At 43.6% G+C, this 19,077-nt stretch overlaps 1 protein-coding gene across 6 annotated transcripts in view; it reads right to left on the reverse strand.

Moving 5' to 3' along the window:
• Nucleotides 1–10,191: 10,191 nt before the first annotated feature.
• The window catches only part of LOC147630872 (putative proline-rich receptor-like protein kinase PERK11), a 35,286-nt gene continuing 26,400 nt past the window's right edge, over nt 10,192–19,077 (reverse strand). For 3 of the 6 annotated variants that reach the window (XM_086809249.1, XM_086809250.1, XM_086809248.1), the window contains exon 8: nt 10,192–10,691. In XM_086809249.1, coding sequence (XP_086665375.1) covers nt 10,359–10,691 — 333 coding nt within the window. In that variant the 3' untranslated portion in view covers nt 10,192–10,358. The remainder of the gene's footprint in view (nt 10,692–19,077) is intronic. The other 3 variants (XM_086809252.1, XM_086809251.1, XM_086809253.1) reach the window with 3 other exon arrangements.

A 19,077-nucleotide genomic window follows, 5' to 3' on the forward strand; every position in this document is an offset into this window, starting at 1 on the left:
CAAGTTGTCTTCTAACTGGATTGCATTGGCAGTGACTGCTTCCCACGTTGTAAGACCTCTAATGACTAGGCCATTGTAAATGTCCTCGTGGCGCAATCCTCGGATGAATCTATCGAGGAGTTGGTTGTTATTGAAGCGTTCATCGGGAGTGCAGCGAGAATTTAGATGCTTCAATCGACTTATAAAGTCTCTCACTGACTCCCCTTCCTCGCGTTCAGCTTTTTGGAGTTGAGATGCTACCCCCCAAAGCACACCCTCACGTATGTATTCTTTCAAGAACAATCTCTTGAGAGTGGGGTAGTGAGTACGCTCTTCAACCCTTAGGGTTCGATACCAATCTTCGGCCTTCCCACTCAAGGTTAAGCCTAGGGCTTTACACTTATGCAGCTCATTGTGCTCTTCCAAGGAATCACACACGTGTTCAAAGACTTCAATGTGCTTCCTAACGTCCTCGTTACCACTGAAGTTTTGAGTGAGCTTAGCCACTTGTACTGCCTTGCTTCTAGGTTCTCTCTCAGGCATGCCCCGCATGTTTTCCGCAATGGATCGTCCGATCGTCTGAGCAAACGCTGCGAGATCACCTAGGTGAGCAGGCATAGCTGGTGGAGGCACTTCTGGGATAGCCTGGCTGATAGGAGTTGGCGTTGGTCTGAGTAGGTTGGCAAATGACATAGGATATGATATGTGACTAGGCCTAGCTCCCCTTGGATAATGGTTATGATAAGGCAGTCTTGGAGCATATGCCATTGGCATACTCGGAGGCGTAGGAGCTACATGGGCATGAGTAGCAATAGGTACATAAGGCCGATAGGCACTACCATGCACTGTTGTAGGTACTGTTCCACTAGGTAGTGGTGTCGTACTAACTACAGTGGTAACAGGTGCACTTTCTGTCATGCTCATCATTGGGGTAGGCATTGTGGATTCCCTAATGGAAAGTTGAGCCAAGGTTGGAAAGGTAAAGTTACTGCTCGTGGGCTCAACCTGCATTGAGACTCCAGGCGAAACAACATATGAAGGGTCTATGGGACTCACCGAGGGGGTCTCCAATTGTGATAGGGTTGGTTGTTTGGCCTTGCCCGTATCCAAAAACCTCATAGGGCCAGTGGAAACTAGGTTCACTCCCCTATTTTGCCTCTCAATTTGGATAATTCTATGAATCACCTCACATATCATGTGTTGTTGCTCCTCTAGATTAGTGGCGCTAGATGTAGATCGTAGGACTTCTAACCAACCTACATGGTATGTGTAACCTGTGTATAGGTCAGTTAGAGTCTCTGTGTGTAGATCATATTCCCAATTTTCATTGAGAAATATCCCATCTAGACTTGGTGTGCCAAATGGTTCTCTTGAAGTGGACGCAATGTCACTTCTTATGGATTGGCTTCTAGGGACCTCTACTTTAGGAAGAGCATCGGAATGTGGTAGCTCAGTAGGGCCCTCATTAAACGAAGTGGGTAGAATATCCACATGGACACTCTTTGGGAGGGTAGGGTCTACATAAGATGTGAATGGCGAATCTACTACCCCTCCCTCCTCATTTACTTCGCTTGTCGCATGTTCAGAGCGTGTAGCTCTACTAAAGGTCTCTATTAGACGACTAAACATGCTAGATTCGGGTTGTGGGGCCCACACTGGCATGTTTTGGCTTGTCTCCTCAGGATTCTTGGTAGGGTGCCCTTCCATGGCTTCTGAGTCAGAGGACGAGTCACTATCCACTATTCGTGGATCTTGGGTTGCACTCCCTTGGGTTCCAGCCGAAGGCCAAGATGCCAACGTAGAGGGATGGTGTGAGCCTGCGTAAACTGAAACACTTTCTAGTGGTTCAGGCTCTAGCACCCGACCAGAACGTAGATGCATGTGACGTGGGTACCCTACGTGCGTTGTAACTACCCTTGAAACTCACACAAGTGGTTTCTTAGGTGTTTCGCACCCTGTTTTTACTTGTTTTTGTGTTGTTTTTAACCCGTTTTTGACCCCCTTACTTACGGTCGAACTTGGACTAGGGCGTGTGAGAGCGTATCGTTTAAAGGGTCCTAGTGTGCTTTACAGCACCGTGTTCGCCTATCTAGAGCTCCTGTAGTCCTCAAAATAGTCCGTTTCCTTTGGGGGGAAGGGGTAAAAGCCTATTTGCTTGTGGAGGAAAGGGTGAGGGCTTTATCCCACATGCTCACTTTACTCCTTGGGGAGTGGGCTACATATAGGGCACGACTTCCCATAAGCTCTCACTTGAGAGAAAGCTATGGAGGCTCACTCTCCTACATATATATATCAAAAGACCGAGACCGAGACCGAGGCCGGGGCCGGGGTCGGGGTCGTGGGTCGATTGGGGTTCTTTCTTTTCAAAATTTTTTTCTCCAATTAGAAAATCTTTCCTCTCCACATGTTTGGTTCTTTCTTTGAAAATAAAATTTAATTTTTTTTTATTTTTTATAATTTTTTTATTTTTTATTTTCTGTTTTTTTTTTGTGAGATAAGTTCTCTAGGGTTTCCTTAGGGTTCAGCCTTGGCCGCGGCGCAGTTCGCACACACAGCACAGATCTGGGGATTCAGAAATCCCTCACACACGCAGAAACCAGATAGCAGAACGCACGCCCACACGCGGAGCGAAAATATAACAAAAGAAACAGAAATGCAACACAGAAACGCCTTGACAACAAACACACAGTCGCTTTCCTACAGTGTAGATTAAACTTCACGCAGCAGCCGAGCTGCAAACTGGAGCTTGGTGCAGGGCAACTCCCCAGCAGCGGGCGCCAAAAATGTGCGCTTTTGCCGCACAGGTCGTAGCTGGGGACTTGCCAGACACCGTATGCGAGCCACGAATGGCTGCAAGCATACAACCAGGGAAGGAAGCTCAAACAGAATGCCAAAGGGTGTGTCACTCACCGCTCAACCGCCGCCTTGAAGGATTCCCGCGTCGCAGCCGTGAAGGAGGAGCCGCCGTCGCCGCTCTACCGCCTCTCCGCCGCCGCCGTGCCGCTACACAGTGCTCGATCGCTCTCTCACTCTCTCTCTCTCTCTCACAAACGCAGGAGAAGGAAACCAAAGAGATAAGGCAAGAGCACTCTTGTATTCACAACACATGAGAATGAGGATTTTAGGGTTACATTTGACTCATATAGGTGACTTGGCCGTTCACACTTGGGCGCCCATACATGGCCGACCGACCCTAACCCTTATCCTACTGATATCCAAGGTGCGCCTCTCATCGGCGATCACCCAATCCCTTCATCCTTAACATATGGTGCCGACAAGCCCGGCCCATGACTCAGAATATTTAAATTAATGACGTAAAATATAGTACGTCGCCATGTCCGCCATGGGTTAACAGCAACCCTATTCAAGAAGACTAGGCCAGCGACTGTGCCTTGCATAAGATGAGGAAAAAAGTGTTGTCCCTAAAAATCAAGTCTAGTAGTTGCCCAATTTTTGATCAATTGCCCTATGGGTGATTTGATGTTTAGGAAATCACGCTCCCCCTGCGGGATAGAGCTAAGTCATACCTATAAATCGTATCCTTGAATCTCTATAGGGTCAAGGTGTCGATGAATAGGAAATTTTTTCCAAGATAAGACTTAGCGGACTATCTTAAGTGTTTCTCCCATTTTTAAAGGGAGGAACCTTACAAGAATAAGATTAAGTCTTCACATCATCACTATCTCTATGGGAGCTTGGATCCACAAGTTTCATCACCTTGGAGGTCGTCCAGCCCAATCGTGTTCTTAAACATGCATACTTAACCTTGGAGTGTCATAAAATGGTGTAACTCTAATGTGGAGGTTTTCTTGTGAATATTTTGTGCAAGACTCTTTAAGATTATTATAGACCCAAAATGACATTGAGATGAAAGAACACATAATGATAGCAAAGTCAAATTCTACTCAAAGAAACATTCCAATGTAAATGTGGTTATATGGAACCTATTCAACTCCATGAGTAGCCATTAACTCGCCACTTGTCATACATTCATTCAATGGTTTTGTTCTCCTGCTTTAGCTCTAAAAATTCGTTCATTTTGGTTTCCAAAAATCCAGGGGTGAGTTAATATTCCGATATTAACTTGATACTCGTCATAGTGGTGAGTTAATATTTTTATGTTAACTCACTACTCATCATAGCAATGCCAATCTAGGAACTCGACCTATATATGCCAGAGAGTGGGGCCATTGTTGATGTCAAAAGGTGAGGCCTTGGGGACCCTTGTCATAGCAGTGCCAATCTAGAAACTCGACCAACTTAGTGATGATGATCATGAAGAAGCGGATCCTGATTACGTCAGACACTTGGTTGTACTGCTAGATAAATGTGTGTGGTGCACACAGTTCAAATCCCACACCAAAAGGTGCACGACACGAGCCAGGATCTGGAAAAAAACAATCGTGTGAAGGACAGTGCTAAATCCGTGTTTTTCGCCTCAAATGGAGGTGTTTCTTTGGTTGAGCCTTTGATCATCATTAAGGACAACCTAGCTATCACAAAAGCCCTGTCAATATTGCTTCCCGTAAGCACAATTTCATCCTCCAAGTTTTGGTTGTCTCTAATCACAAGGATTAAGCACTAATTATTGTAATTAACTGTGATTAGTTGATGTTTAACAAATTAGAGCTTCAAGTTTGCAAATTTGAGATTGATTTAAGTCTTGGAAATTTGTTATATCATTCAAAACCATTCCACTCTCTTGCATTGAATCTTAACCACTCTAATTCATTCGAGCCCTCAATTGTAAGAGAGTAAAAGACACTACCATGAGATTTGTCACAAACTCGTGGTAAGACCCTCTCATAAAATCATTGTAAGAAAATCAAAAGGTTTGAACTACAAATTTCGAGATTAGACACTGCTGCTAACAAAGCAAAACAAAAGCTTGTTAGTAAGACCTTCTCATTATGGAGCATGTAGAAGAAGTTTCAAGATTTAATGGTGATGGGTTTTACACATGGCATAGAAAGACCATGTACTTGCTTATGTGCAAGGAGCTTTGGTACCTAATTGAGGATGAAAAAGTGGAGGTTGAGCCACTTCAAAACAACATTGAGCCTTATCGCTCAAAATCTTAGTGATGATGTGATTCGTCACATTGCTGGCATCAAGGATGCCAAGTTGGCATGGCAGGAACTCATCAAGATTTTCAACACCGACTCAAAGAGCTCAAAGATCAACCTTCTCATGCAGTTTTACAAGCTCAACAAGAAGGACACCGAGACCATGGCACAACACATCAATAAGTTCAAAGGTTTCAAGCAGCAAGTTTGTCCATTAAAGAAAGTCATTGAGGACGATGCATCTATTGTTATATTGTTAAAAAGTGTTGACAAAGAACCTTATGAATCACTCATTGCTGCACTTACAAATGTGCACAACACTAAAATTCAAGATATAGAATCATCTGTACTTGAACATGAATAAAAATTCAAGGATAAAGAACCATTCAAATCACATTTAAGTGAGCAGGCACTGTATGCTAATGGTGGGAGATTTCAAAGGACAACTCAATGAACATCTCAACTTCCAAGATGCTATCACTGTGGAAAGCTTGGTCATACCAAGAATGAATGTCACAATAAAGATAAACGAAAGCTTGTTTGTGACTACTGTGGGAAAATTGATCACCTAGAAGACGATTGCTATCACAAAAAGAAGCAGGCAAACTACATCGAGGGTCAACGCTTTCCTAGTAGAAAAAGCACTCTTCTAAAGAAAGAATCATTGTTTTTTTCTTTTTCACCCCTCTTGTCTCTACAAAAAGTGTGATGTAATCAGTCCCTGAGGCCATATGATGCACTCAAGCTGAAATTCATAGCCAAAGTAGCTATAATGCCAATCTAAAAATTGTATCCAATCTAGCATCAAGGGGAGGGAGGGGGGGTGTTGAAATGAGTGTTGCTAATGCCAAGTCACCTAATCAAGTTATCCCACACATAAGCTATCAAAACTTTGTAGTACTCTCCTCATATAAAAGGGGACCATTTCAAGCAATGAATCAAGCAAGCTCTCAAGCCTCTTTATGAGTACAAGTCACAATCTTGTAACCTAATTGTGCTTGAGTCTAAAGCTTAGTGAGTTTAGTACATTCATCGTGTTTTAATTTAGGTATCATCCACCCTAGCTTAGATTAGCACTAATCATATTGTTAATTAGAATAGGATTAAGTCTTCACAACATCACTATCTCTATGGGAGCTTGGATCCACAAGTTTCATGACCTTACAGGTCGTCCAGCAGCCCAGTCGTGTTCTTGAACATGCATACTTAACCTTGGAGTGTCATAAAATGGTGTAACTCTAATGTGGAGGTTTTCTTGTGAATATTTTGTGCAAGACTCTTCAAGATTATAGACCCAAAATGACATTGAGATGAAAGAACACATAATGACAGCAAAGTCAAATTCTACTCAAAGAAACATTCCAATGTAAATGTGGTTATATGGAACCTATTCAACTCCACGAGTAGCCATTAACTCACCACTTGTCATACATTCACATATTAACTCACCACTCGTCTTAATAGGGGTCTACAATGAGTGAAAAAAAGAAATGTATTAATTAGTGAAGGAGATGCTTTTCCAAGGTCCTTTCGATTTAATTTAGAGGCGGGAAAAAAGTGGTGTAAAGTTATTGTGGTGTCATTCCAATAGGACCCGATGGTTATCCTCTATCTCCCTTTGTGTCTTCGTTTCACTTCTGCATGCAGGAGTATCGTCAACATCGTCACACTACGCTCACAGTAAGCAATCTTCCCAATGTTGCCCTTTGCTCACTAGGAATTCCACCACACTCGACGTTGGCAACGACTCCAGCGCCAGCATCAGATTTCCCTCCATGCTCGCGCGCTCTCTCTCTCTATAGATAGGGATTGTCGGGGCCCGGAAAAAAAAAACGAATCCACAGCGATTTAGAGGATTCGAAGTAAAAAATATTGGTGGCCTCTGATTCCCGTTCCGATCGTCGGAGCGTGCGCTATTAATTTTAAGAGAAAGAATAGGCATTAGTATTAATTAATGGTGAGTTAATATTCCCGTATTAACTTGATACTCGTCATAATGGTGAGTTAATATTTCCATGTTAACTCACTACTCATCATAGCAATGCCAATCTAGTAACTCGACCTATATATGCCAGAGAGTGGGGCCATTGTTGATGTCAAAAGGTTGGTTGGGTTGGGTTCAGATGACTTCTGGAGCTTGAAATGAAGAGGCATTGACGACTTCACCCAAAGTGGTGGGAGTAGTGAGGGTCTCAATGGAGAGGAAGGCGACGGTGGTGTCAATGGGTGTGACCTTGGGCGGTGTGGTTGGAAGTGGTGGGCATAGAGGGGCAGGCACACCGACAATTCTATGTCTAGAAAGGTGGCTCCATAAGCGTGGCACAAGGGGTGGATATAGAGGCAATATGGACCATGGCGGGGCTGCTTGAGGAAAGGGGATGGGCAAGGTGGTTTTGGCACCCAAGAATGTGGATCAATCCTGCTGCTGAGTGTCTACCGATAGGATTCTACTCCTGTTCGGGGTGCCTCGTAACTCTGAACGAAACCATGTTGGCCTCGGCGATGATGAGATGCGCATATATATGACATCAATGGAGTGCCCTCTCTCAGCCATCGGAGGGCAGCACAGGCGATGGAGGGGACCGATAAGGGGCAGAGATCCTCCATGATTGTGAGCTCAATGGATTCTCCCTCGTCCAAGATATCGGAGTAGGTGAGTGGCACCAAACTTCCAAGGTGAGGGTAAGAACATTGTAGGGGTGGTTGTAGTGCCAACTAGGCCCTCTCTCAGCCAATGGAGAACACCGTGGGCGATGAGGGAGGGGGCTTGTAAGAGGCAGAGATCCTCCAGAATTGTGAGCTCAATGGGCTCTCCCTCGTCCAATCTATCGGAGTAGGTAAGTGGCACCATGCTTCCAAGGGGGGAACTTGAAGATGGTGATTGGTTCACTGAAAGAAGCGGTCCCCCCTGAAGAAAAATCATGATGAGGAGGCTAGAAGTGGGGTGTGGGGTGGGGTACGTTGGTGAGGATGAGATTAAAGACTCACATCCTCCTCATGATGATAAGGATGTTATGTTGGAGGAGCTTGCCTTCTCCTCCATAAAGATATAGTGTTCGAGAAGCTTAACTCTTCATCGATCAAGATGCTGTGTTGGAGGAGATTGAGTGTTAACCCACTTTGGGATTAATAGCTACTACCACTAATATTCTACATCAAAGAGAAAAGATTGATACATTAAAAGAATGTGTGATCATGCTATGAAAACAACGATGTCCAAATTTACAACTTGGATGGGTACCCGTAATGGTCCAACAGAATACTTATGAAAATTCTCGCTCAAGGAGCATGTGGTAGCAAGCTAGGATGGATCCCTTGTGAAATGTATCTCATGCATGCCTATGAGATTAAGCATTGTATAAGTAATAGATGACTTATGAGCCTTTTGCTCTCAATCGAGGCCACATTTAAGTGTATGTGAACACTTATGGCCTTGTACGTAAGTCAGTTTCTCTCATAATACAACACACGCTCCCATTGTGTAATTTAGTCCAACACATTGGTAAGCTCCCACGACGACATGTTTTGCTTGTTCTTGCTTTCCCATGTGAATGTGTTTCTAGGAGAGGCTAGAGTGGACCATAACATTTTTGGGACAACTATCACGGAAAACTAAGACTAGTGGCTCAGAGCAAAGCCTTGTGATGAAGAGTTTGGGATTCCAACTATGAGGACACCCGGTGTAAGGAAGGCTAAGGCAGCCGGATGAGAACAGCAAGAGAACAAATCCAGGACCACGCAAGTTGAATAGGATAAAAAACCATGTTCATAGATTGATGTATGATGGTTGTATAGCTCACCATTGTGCATACATGGCAAAGGTTGTGCAGGATGTTTTGAGACTGCTGTTGGGAATGCAAACTAGGATATAGCCATGGATGAAGAAATGGCTACATTGGACATAGAAATGGCTACATTGGACATAGGAATTAGTGCCTTTACTTGAAGTTAAAAAGGTCATTGGATGTAAGTGGGTGTACAAAGTGAAGCACAACTCAGATGGAACATTAGCAAGTACAAAGCTAGATTGGTTACTAAAGATTATGCTCAAACCTATGGCATTAATTACGAGGAGACATTCAATCCCGTTGCCAAGATGGCAATCAAGAGATCTATGGTTGCGTCAAAAGATAATTAATGATTACATTAAGATTTAATCAAAAATTTGTACCTATGTATTCGGGTATTTTTACAAGAGATGTAACATCAAGACCTAATCTAATGATGGACATAACGGAGACTCAAACTCATGGTGCCGTAAGATCAAAAATGATTCTCTATCTTGGAAGAATGTGCCTTCTCATGAAGAGCAATCTCTTCTCTTAAGCTTTTGGTCCTTGATGTGCTTATGACGTCCAAATGTTGATTTGTTCCTAAATGCCCTGGAGCAATGACATGTAACAAATGATAATCTCTTTACTTGAGTCCTAAGTTGGTGCACTTGTGTTTCCTCCTTGTCACCTGACTGTCGTGCTCAACGTTGTCTGTGTCTCAAACTAGTTCTGTTCTTCTCCACTCCTTTATCACATCATGAGTTGGTCTTTGTGTCTATGCAAAAAGCAGTAAAGAAACATGTAACTTCATAGTATACTGGGCATGGAAGGATGGCATGTTCTTTGCCCACGCTACACATTTGCAACACTCAATCCTCATGTTTATGGCACACACCTCTCTTCCTGCCTCTATGTGGACCCTATATCGAGATCAATAGAAGCTTCATGTCACATGCACTAAGGTTTATCCAAATGTCATGTTACCAAAAGATTTGTTTACTTTTTCCCCCACTTGTAAGCTTTCTCTGCGCTCATTATTCGAAGGGATTATCCTTTAAAGCTCTTATAAAAGGGGGGCTCCCTAGCATATAATAGGATGTCCGAGAAAAGCTTTCACCAAGTTGGCCAAAATCCATCCCTTCTTTTGGTGCCGTCCTACCTTCTTTTCTCAATGTGTTGTGAACTACATGTGAATCCTTCTGTCTACAAGAAGCATGAATCACACACCATTGGACTGAGTGCATTGGTTGCCATCCTCCATTGCAAAATCTTGTCTCCCGAGGCTTTGTTTTTTGATAGGCATGCCCTTCCTTTCTCAAGAAGTTGGCACGTGATCTAAAATAGTCAACCTACCTTAAATGCTGCAAACATCCTTGAAATAGCTCTTTGCAAACATGTATATTGATCAAAAAAATAATACACAAATATGGATTTCAGAAGGTTGATATGCTCAACCCAAGCGATCATTCTTCAAAAAAATAATACACAAATAATAATTTCAGAAGCTCAACCCAAGCAATAATTCTTCAAAGTAAAGGTCTTAAGATGTCCAATTTGCAACTAAGGCTGCGGATTCCTCTTCAGTTTTTGGGTAACCAATAATAGGGACGACTGTGTGGCGGCGGATAGAACCATGTTCAGATGCAGTCTTCTCAGACATAACTTCTGAATGTGCCTCCAGTGGCAACTCCAACTTTAATGCAGCTTCCAAAACTTGAAGAACCTCTTTAAAGAAAGGCCTTTGGGTACTTTTATATGCCACGCACTTTAATGCAATGTTTCCAACTGCTTGTACTGATTCGATATCAAAATTGTCTCCTAAATTCTTATCAATTATGTTTGCAACAGTCCTGTTCATGATGTGAGGCTTTGCCTGCATTAAGAGGTTCAAGTTCTAAAAGCTCTCTCTCTCTCTCTCTCTCTCTCTCTCACACACACACACACATATGCATTTGTTCTACTACTTTTTGGTCTGATAGACCCATTGGAACTTTTGAAGACACTAATATAACTCACTCACCATCTCCCCCTCCCCCCCTCCTCTCTCTTTCTCGTTTGAATCATGGCCCGTAACCCTAACCTGCGATTTTCCCTAAATTGCGTGAAACCCTAATCCTTGGTTTTCTCTTTTTTCACACTACCCTAATCGTTGCTCTTCCCTCTCTCCAAAATCCTAAATTGCAGCTTTCACTCTTTCATTGCTACCTCCTCTCTCCTCGCTGCCTGCGCAACAGGCCCTTCTTCGCTGCCTCTTATCTTTGTTTCGTGCAGCTGGTGTCCGCCTCTATTGTAATTTGTGCAGCATCTCATCTGGCTCTTTTTTGCCCGCTACACAATGTGCCTCTTTCCCTGCTGTTGAAAGCAAGCCTTAAATCCCAGTACAAATGTTGTTGGCATGTACACAGGCTCTTAGTAAGTGTTTGTGTGTGAACCAACTCTTAAGAGGACACAAAATATCTAGATATTTTATGTGGTTTGACCTCAGCAATGATGTCAGCAGTAGTGCCATGTGTCAACTCCATGTGAGTGTGACTTAGTCAAAAGATAAGCCCCATGGGCTATAAAAATGTACTCACTTCCGAGGTCAGTCGAGAGTCAGTCCTCTTAACCCACTTGGAGAATTCATCATATAGTGCATGTAGAGTCAGCCCTAAAAATAGGTATGCATCAGTAGCATTAAGTTTAATGCATGGCATTGTCTATGGCTTTATTGGCCTATCCAAGGGCTAATCACTGCCCTAGACAGCAGCATGGGCCAGCCGACCATGTCTTCGGGCATTAATATGCCAATCAGCCAGCATTTACAGCAGCCCGACAGCTCTATGCTGGTCGGGGTTTCCAGTCGGCCAGGTACTGCAGTCAGGCAGGATAGCAAAAGCAGCTTTTCCCCATGCGCAACATTAAATGTAGCATTTACTACTAATTTGTCCATTTTTGCTACTGGCTGACAGCTTCCTCTGGCAGACAAACAACATAGGGGCATATAAAGCACGCGCATCAGTTCCCATTATTTCATTCAGGTATTCAGCAAGTAAAAGCAGCAAATAATCATCTAATCGTCTCCAGGCTATCAAGGAAGATCCTCTTCAACATTCAGCCAGCATATGTGTAGTCCTACAACTATCTGGACTTGCATCAATGGCCCAAAGAGTTTTCAGCAGAACCTTGGATTGGTGGATACTCAACCGACGTATGGTCTTCCTCGTCCTTGCGTTGGGTATTCATATCGCTTGTTTACTCGAGCATTGTACAGCATTCTCCAAAGAATAATTTAAGCAAATACTCTTGCTTGTGGGGGGGACGGGGGCCCTTCAATGGGTATTTGGGACCCAATAAGGTGTCGTCTACTTCACTCTCTCATTCTCTTCTCTCATTGAGGGACAAGAGGGCAGTGGGACCAGAGCCGTCTAGACAAAGAGCCCTCACAGATTTTTTCAGAGCCAGCATTGTAACCCCACCAGCCTCTACTCCCCCATCTACAGGCCTACCTAGCAGACCACCCTCCACAGGAGTCACCCTGGACACAGTCATTGACATCTGTAGAACGAGACACCCACGACCACGAGGATCGCGTCCACGACTCCCTCACCATCGGCAGATTCGAGCCATCATTGCCCGCAACTGGAGGAGTTTACCGCGACGATTCAGCGGTTCAGCTTTCAGCTCTTAGCTCTCTTAGGATGTTACTATTTTCATTCTTTCTTTCAGATTTGTTATGATGAGACATCATCATCATCAGTTGTACCTTGTTTTGGTCTCATGGGCCATTTCGGCCTTTAGGAGACGTTAATATATCTTTCTTTCTTTCTTTCTACTCTTTGAATTGGATGCTAAAGATTCTCACCACATAAAGGTATAAAGAAGGCCATGTTGTGCGTTATCATGATCAAACTCAGTGCATGTAACACTCTCAAAAGCCACTCGTCGGCCTTCTTGGCTCAACATAGCTCCTATGGCAATTTGTCATTCTCAACGACAAAAGGTAATGATGGATCCACGATCTTCAACACTGGTGCAATTGCAATTGCCTGCATTAATTCATCAAAACTTTGCTATTGAATATCGATACATACATAAACAACGGTAACTTGCAACAAGTCCTGCTATTTCAAAATAGAAAATAATAAACTTTCTATAGAAACCACACAGTCCTAAGAAAGATCCGAGTCCAGTAATGTCCTATGGAACAGGCCAAGCGAAGATTACTGCAACTTTCTTTGTATCCATCTTTACGCCTACCGCTGATATAATATGTCCCAAATATTCAACTTCCTCTTGACATAGGAAAGTCTTTTGTTTATTGGCATACAACACATTTTCCCTGAGCACGCCAAATACAGTAAACAAGTATGGTTTGTGCTCCAATAAAGATTTACTATAAATCAAAATATCATCAATAAAATCCACCACAAATTTTCCCGTGAATGACCTAAAGACATCATTCATTAACATCATAAATGTGGCTGGTGCATTAGTAAGTCCAAATGGCATTACAAGGTACTCATAATGACCAAAACGAGTATGAAAAACAATCTTAGATACATCTTCGTCTATCCACTTTTTAAATCTCTTACTGAAGCCTTTTCACCTAAAGCATCTATCAAATGATCGATCCTTGGCACTGAATATCGATATTTTACAATAAGTTTATTTAAGGCTCTAAAATCTATACACATTCGATAAGAATCATCTTTCTTCTTAACTAGCAAAACCGAAGAAGCGAACGGTGAGAAATTGAGACGAACTCCTCAATCACCTTCAACACCTCATTGTTCTCGACCAAACTCATTTGGTACGGAGGTCTATTGACCGTAGCTGCACTGGGCATAAGCTCTATTCGATGCTCCACATTTTTGCGCAGAGGCAAAGAATGCGTGTCTACAGCACTTGGAAGTTTTTGAACCCAACCTGAAAAGAGACTTACAAGATATTTTAAGCATTTATGTAGCAATAATTAATGCATTCTTGTGTAGATCTGGCTCACCTTTAATGTGATGCGTCCTCCCCTTATGCATGAATTGATAGACATGCATTGCGAAGTCGATAAGAGACTTCTTCCATGCATGCCATTCTTTCCCTAGCACAACATCAAAAAGTGCTAGTCGAGTAATATCAAAGTTGAGCTCTTCAAAGTAGGATTGAATGGTGAGACCAAGGCCTACAACATGTTGGTAGCAGACCGGCCCAGGGTCAAATTAGAGACCTCTTCAAGCCACCTTGATTGGTGAACAAGGACACAGCAGAACACACATCCCAAAATCTTAGATTACTTAGTTAACTTCGAGTCTCTCGTCTGCTTCCACTTGCTGCCTTCAACCATTCTCTCATGTTCTCAAGCCCTTGCTTCTACACTCTACTACGCTCTACAAGAAGACTATCAGCTAGCATTTTTCTTTTTTTTTCCAACCCTGCGTTCCTGCAAAGCAAGTAAAACGCAGATTCTTTATTTTGTGAAAACGTAGGTTCTTTATTCTGTGTATTTCTTCCGGACCCCAGATTAGCGGTAGCACCATGCACTTGGTCCATTAGCATCTCCCTCCCTTACTTCATCGCGCATCAAGTCAGCTCCAATCTTCACCCGTGTGCCTTGATCTCCGGAAGGAGTAAAATTCTACATCCCATCTTTCACCTCACCTAGCGTCTAGGGAGGAATGAGCAACCCCCGGGTACCTACTTGCAGCCTTTCTGGTGTAGAAAGGAGGAGGATTCCATGGCTTCTACACCAACTATCATTTCTTCATCTATTCCCCAACTTCCCAAGGAATCCATCCGAGATGGGACCAACTACCTTGATTGGTCTTTGTAGATGAAGACTTTACTCCGGTATCATCAGCTATGGGGTATTGTTACCAAGGTTGCGCCGAGCCAATTGCGACTTTTCCTCAGGCTGATATTGATGCCTCGCTTAATAAGGATACTCGGACACATGCCTTGATCATCTTCAACATTAAACCATATGTTGCTCGTCAATTTGATGACAATGATGATGAGACCATAGAAGAAATGTGGGATGCCATTCAAAGGAGGTATCATAAAGAGAACACTACTCAAAAGATTGCCTTGGAGAATCAACTTGCCAACCTGAAGATCTCCGATACTGCCAACATCATGGATTCCATCACGGAGTTCGTTACCATCTAGAAGCAATTGATCTCTTTGGGAGCAAGGCTACTAATGAAGACTCTGTTCATCGGCTCCTCGCCGAATTTCTCGAAACTTTCTCATCTTTATGTGATACTATTTCACTTCTTCCCTTTACTCCTGATCTGCATACTATTGTTGGCATGCTTTAGGATAGAGCTACGAGGAAGAAAATAAGCCAGGGTGCTTCCGAGACCCTTCTTCAGGTCAAGGGCAAAGGAAAATGGCAGTCTAAGGATTCCACCAGCAACAAAGTTCTAAGGGTTCCACCAGCAACAAAGTTGACTCTAAACCTGTTAACACTCCTGCTCAGAAGGATCGTACTTGCCATTATTGTGGTCACAAAGGTCACATTCAGCTTGACTGTCGCAAGAAGAAGAGAGAAGGTGGTTCTGCAAAGAGGCCCACCAATCAAACCTCTTCGTCTCTACCAACCAATCCCAAAGATCCTCTTCCGCCAAGGAGATTGTCTTCATTGGCATTGAGGAGGTTCCCACAGACTACCTATTCTTGCCACCTCACGTCTCAAGGATTGGGTGGTTAATAGTGGGGGTGCACTACTCACATGACTCATGACAAGTCCATTCTACATGCTATCTGGCCTAGCTCTTCGAAGGTGTCCATCGGCGATGCTTCCAACCTTGAGGCCTCTTGTGTGGGTAACGTGCGTCTTAACTCCTCTCTTAGACAGCCTTCTACCATCCAAGATGTGCTTTATGTTCCCAAGCTCTCTAGCAATCTACTCTTGGTATTTCGGATTGTAGAGAAAAGGCTACGACGTGTACTTTGACAGTTCAATTCTTGAGGTCATTGACACGAACACTCAAGATGGTGGAGAAACCTATGAAGATCCCCACCCTCCCGACGTTCCGATGGACCGACACTTGGACGAGAACAACTATGGCATTTGGAAGTGATGGAGTCTGTTTTGGAATCTTATGATCTAGCTGACTTCGTCACGGTTGGAGTTTCAAGGCCAGATCCGATGGAGGACTCTTCACTGTCAGTAAAAGAGCGGGAGGCCCAGGCACAGTTGTGGGATCGTGTCAATGCCCGTGTGCGCTCTTTTATCTTTCTGAGTTGCACACCCCAAGTGATCAATTATATCAAACACATGACACTAGCTCGAGGGATTTGGCAACACTTGGCCTCTCTGTACAATCGGGTATCACCCATGAAGATGTTAGCACATTCATCCCCACTTTCTGCCCATGTTTGGTGTCCTTTTGGTCCCTTTTTCATGGCCCTTGATTGTGGGCTGGCCACCCCTTTTTTATATATTTTTCTGGGATTTTTCGCAACTTGGATGTATTTTCCCAGTCGGCCAGCGATATCATGTCTAGTCGGCCAGTATTAGCATGTCCAGTCGACCAGCCCTTCTTACCTATAAATAAGTGGGCTGGGCTCTCACTTTTCCATCTTGCCTAGTCTTTCTTTTGCTCCCTCACTTATGAGACACTTTATGTCTCTTGCTTGGGACTGTATCATTTCAGTATATTCAGCATAGTTGCTCCAAATCTCTCTCTCTCTCTCTCTTGCACTCTTTGCTCAACGCACACTAGTGCTTATTTGCTTCCGCTCTGTGCACTCATTCATGGTATAGGATTGAAGCCGTTATGCCCATGGAATACCTAGTCCCAAGCTTAAGGATTGCTGTACAAGAGCGTCTAATGAAAAATGCATTAGCCAAAAGATTAATTGACTTGGAAAAGCTGGATGAGACTAGGTTGTTGGCATCACATGGGCTCATGGTTGAAAAACTATGCAAGAAACATTGGTTTGACAAAAACCTTAAGCAAAAAGAGCTAGAAATGAGGGATCTTGTCCTCATGTATTGTGTCGGTAGCACCAAGAAAAAGAAACATAAATACCGAGGTCTAGGACGATTCCGAGTGCTGATTGCTTCCCTTCACTTTCGCTTCATTGCTTATGTAACATGCAGAAGATTCAGGGGAGATCGGTAACTTCAATGCTCAGAAATCAGCATACTTTTCGCGACGGAATTAACGCACAAAACTAAATGAAGATGTGCAGAAAATAGAGAGAGAGAGAGGGAGAGAGGAGAGGACACAGTATTGGGTCCCAAATACCCTCTGTAGGGCCCCCACCATGAATGGTGTATTTGCTTTATTAGAATGATGTAAATCTGAAAAGAAAATACAGAAATCTTCACCTTTCTTGGCTGAGAAATCTCTGCCCTTGACCTTTCCATGAGGAGCTTTCACCTTTTGACAAATATCACAGCGTTGTACATATGTAAACACATCTCGCCTCATCTTTGGCCAATAATACTGCCGTTCTAATTTCTCCGGAGTCGAATTCATGCCCCTATGACCACCAGTAATGGCGTCACGGGCATCATGGAGAAGAGCTGCCCTGAACGACTTCATGACACACAGTCGGTCTTTGTAGAAAAGCCAACCATCGCATATCAGAAAGTGTCATGGTCATGTGGCATCCAATGCCTGTTCCCACCGAATTTGGAATCCGCGTACGTGTGCTTTATGTCATCTAGTCCTGTACCAACAAGATCGAGTCTAGTGGTCTGAATAGAAGTCACTTGTCCCTTCCTGCTCAAAGCATCGGCCACTGGATTGGCCTTTCTTGGAAGGTACTCAATCATACCACCTAATTGCTGGAATATCTGACTCCAGCGGTGTTGTCGATCACTCCACTGTGCACTTGGCATTGTCTGTATCCAACATAATGCCTGATGGTCAGTGCGAACCTCAAAGTCATGGCCATAAAGAAAATGTTTCCAATGTTTCAAGGCCTGTATAACTACTAGGAGTTCACGATCATAGACTGAGTAATTTTTTTCTGTGGGCAGTAACTTACGAGACATGTAAACTACTGGATGACCATTCTGTTGTAACACACCGCCAATTGCGATGTTACTCGCATCGGTGATCACCTGAAATGGCTCGTCCCACGAGGCAAGTGCTAAACAAGGCGCTTTTGACAAAGCCACCTTGAGGTTCTTGAATGCCTCCAACGCTCGTGGAGTCATTCGAATCTTTTGCCTTCTTGTCTTCACACCCTTTAGCAGATCGGTGAGATCTGACGAGAGATTAGAAAACTTGTCTATATGGGTAGAGTATGCTTGGCATATACCCACAAAGGATCTGATGTCATAGGCTGTCTGAGGTATTTCCCAATTGACAATCTCGACTACTTTAGCCTGATCAAGTCGAATGCCTTCTGCACTAATTATGTATCCCAAGTAATGCACTTGGAACAAATAAAATTCGGATCTTTTCATTAACGTAGAGCTCGTTGCTTTCCAGCAACTTAAGAACTTTCTCCACATCAATGTCATGCTGCTCAACCGTAGCTAAAAATACCAATATGTCGTCCAGAAATATGAACACACATTTTCCAATCAAATCCCGGAAAACACGCATCATCATGTGGTTAAATGTAGCTGGGGCGTTCGTCAAGCCAAATGACATGACCACAAATTCATAGTGGGCCCGTTTCGTACGGAAGGCTGTCTTGGGGATGTCCCCTCCACAATCCTCACCTCGTAGTACCCACTCTTTAAATCAAGTTTCAAGAACACCTTTGCTCCATTCAGCCTCTCGAGAATATAATCTATTCGAGGCATCGGGAATCTACTCTTGATAGTCAGCTTGTTGAGTGCACGATAACCGCACAAACGGGAAGACCCATCTTTCTTCTTGACAAATAAGATCGGTGCTGCAAATGGCAACACGCTGGGGTAGATGAAGCCAGATTGCAACAATTCTTGGCGTTGGCGGTCCAGGCAAGCCTATTTCATCTCCAATGGACCCGAATACCAAACTTGCTATACATGATCCTTGTGAGCAGGTTGATGCCTCTTTATATCGAATACTTGTCGGTTCCTTGATTTGGTTGCTGAACACCAGATTGGACTTGAGTTTTCTAGTGGGGCTGTTGAGCTCATTTATGCAAACACCTTTCAAGACTCATTGGGATGCAGGATTGCGGATCTTGCGGTATCTGCAGGGTACGAAGAATCTTGGACTCTTTTATGATACTAGAGGAGGAACGAAGGACCGAATCAGTCTCCAAGGTTGGAGTGACTCTAATTGGGAAGGAGATCCAAACACGAGAAGATCTACTTCAAGATACGG

Source organism: Cibotium barometz, chromosome 15 (genome assembly GCF_041138505.1).
Source record: "Cibotium barometz isolate CiBa-2024 chromosome 15, ASM4113850v1, whole genome shotgun sequence".
NCBI lineage: Eukaryota > Viridiplantae > Streptophyta > Polypodiopsida > Cyatheales > Cibotiaceae > Cibotium > Cibotium barometz.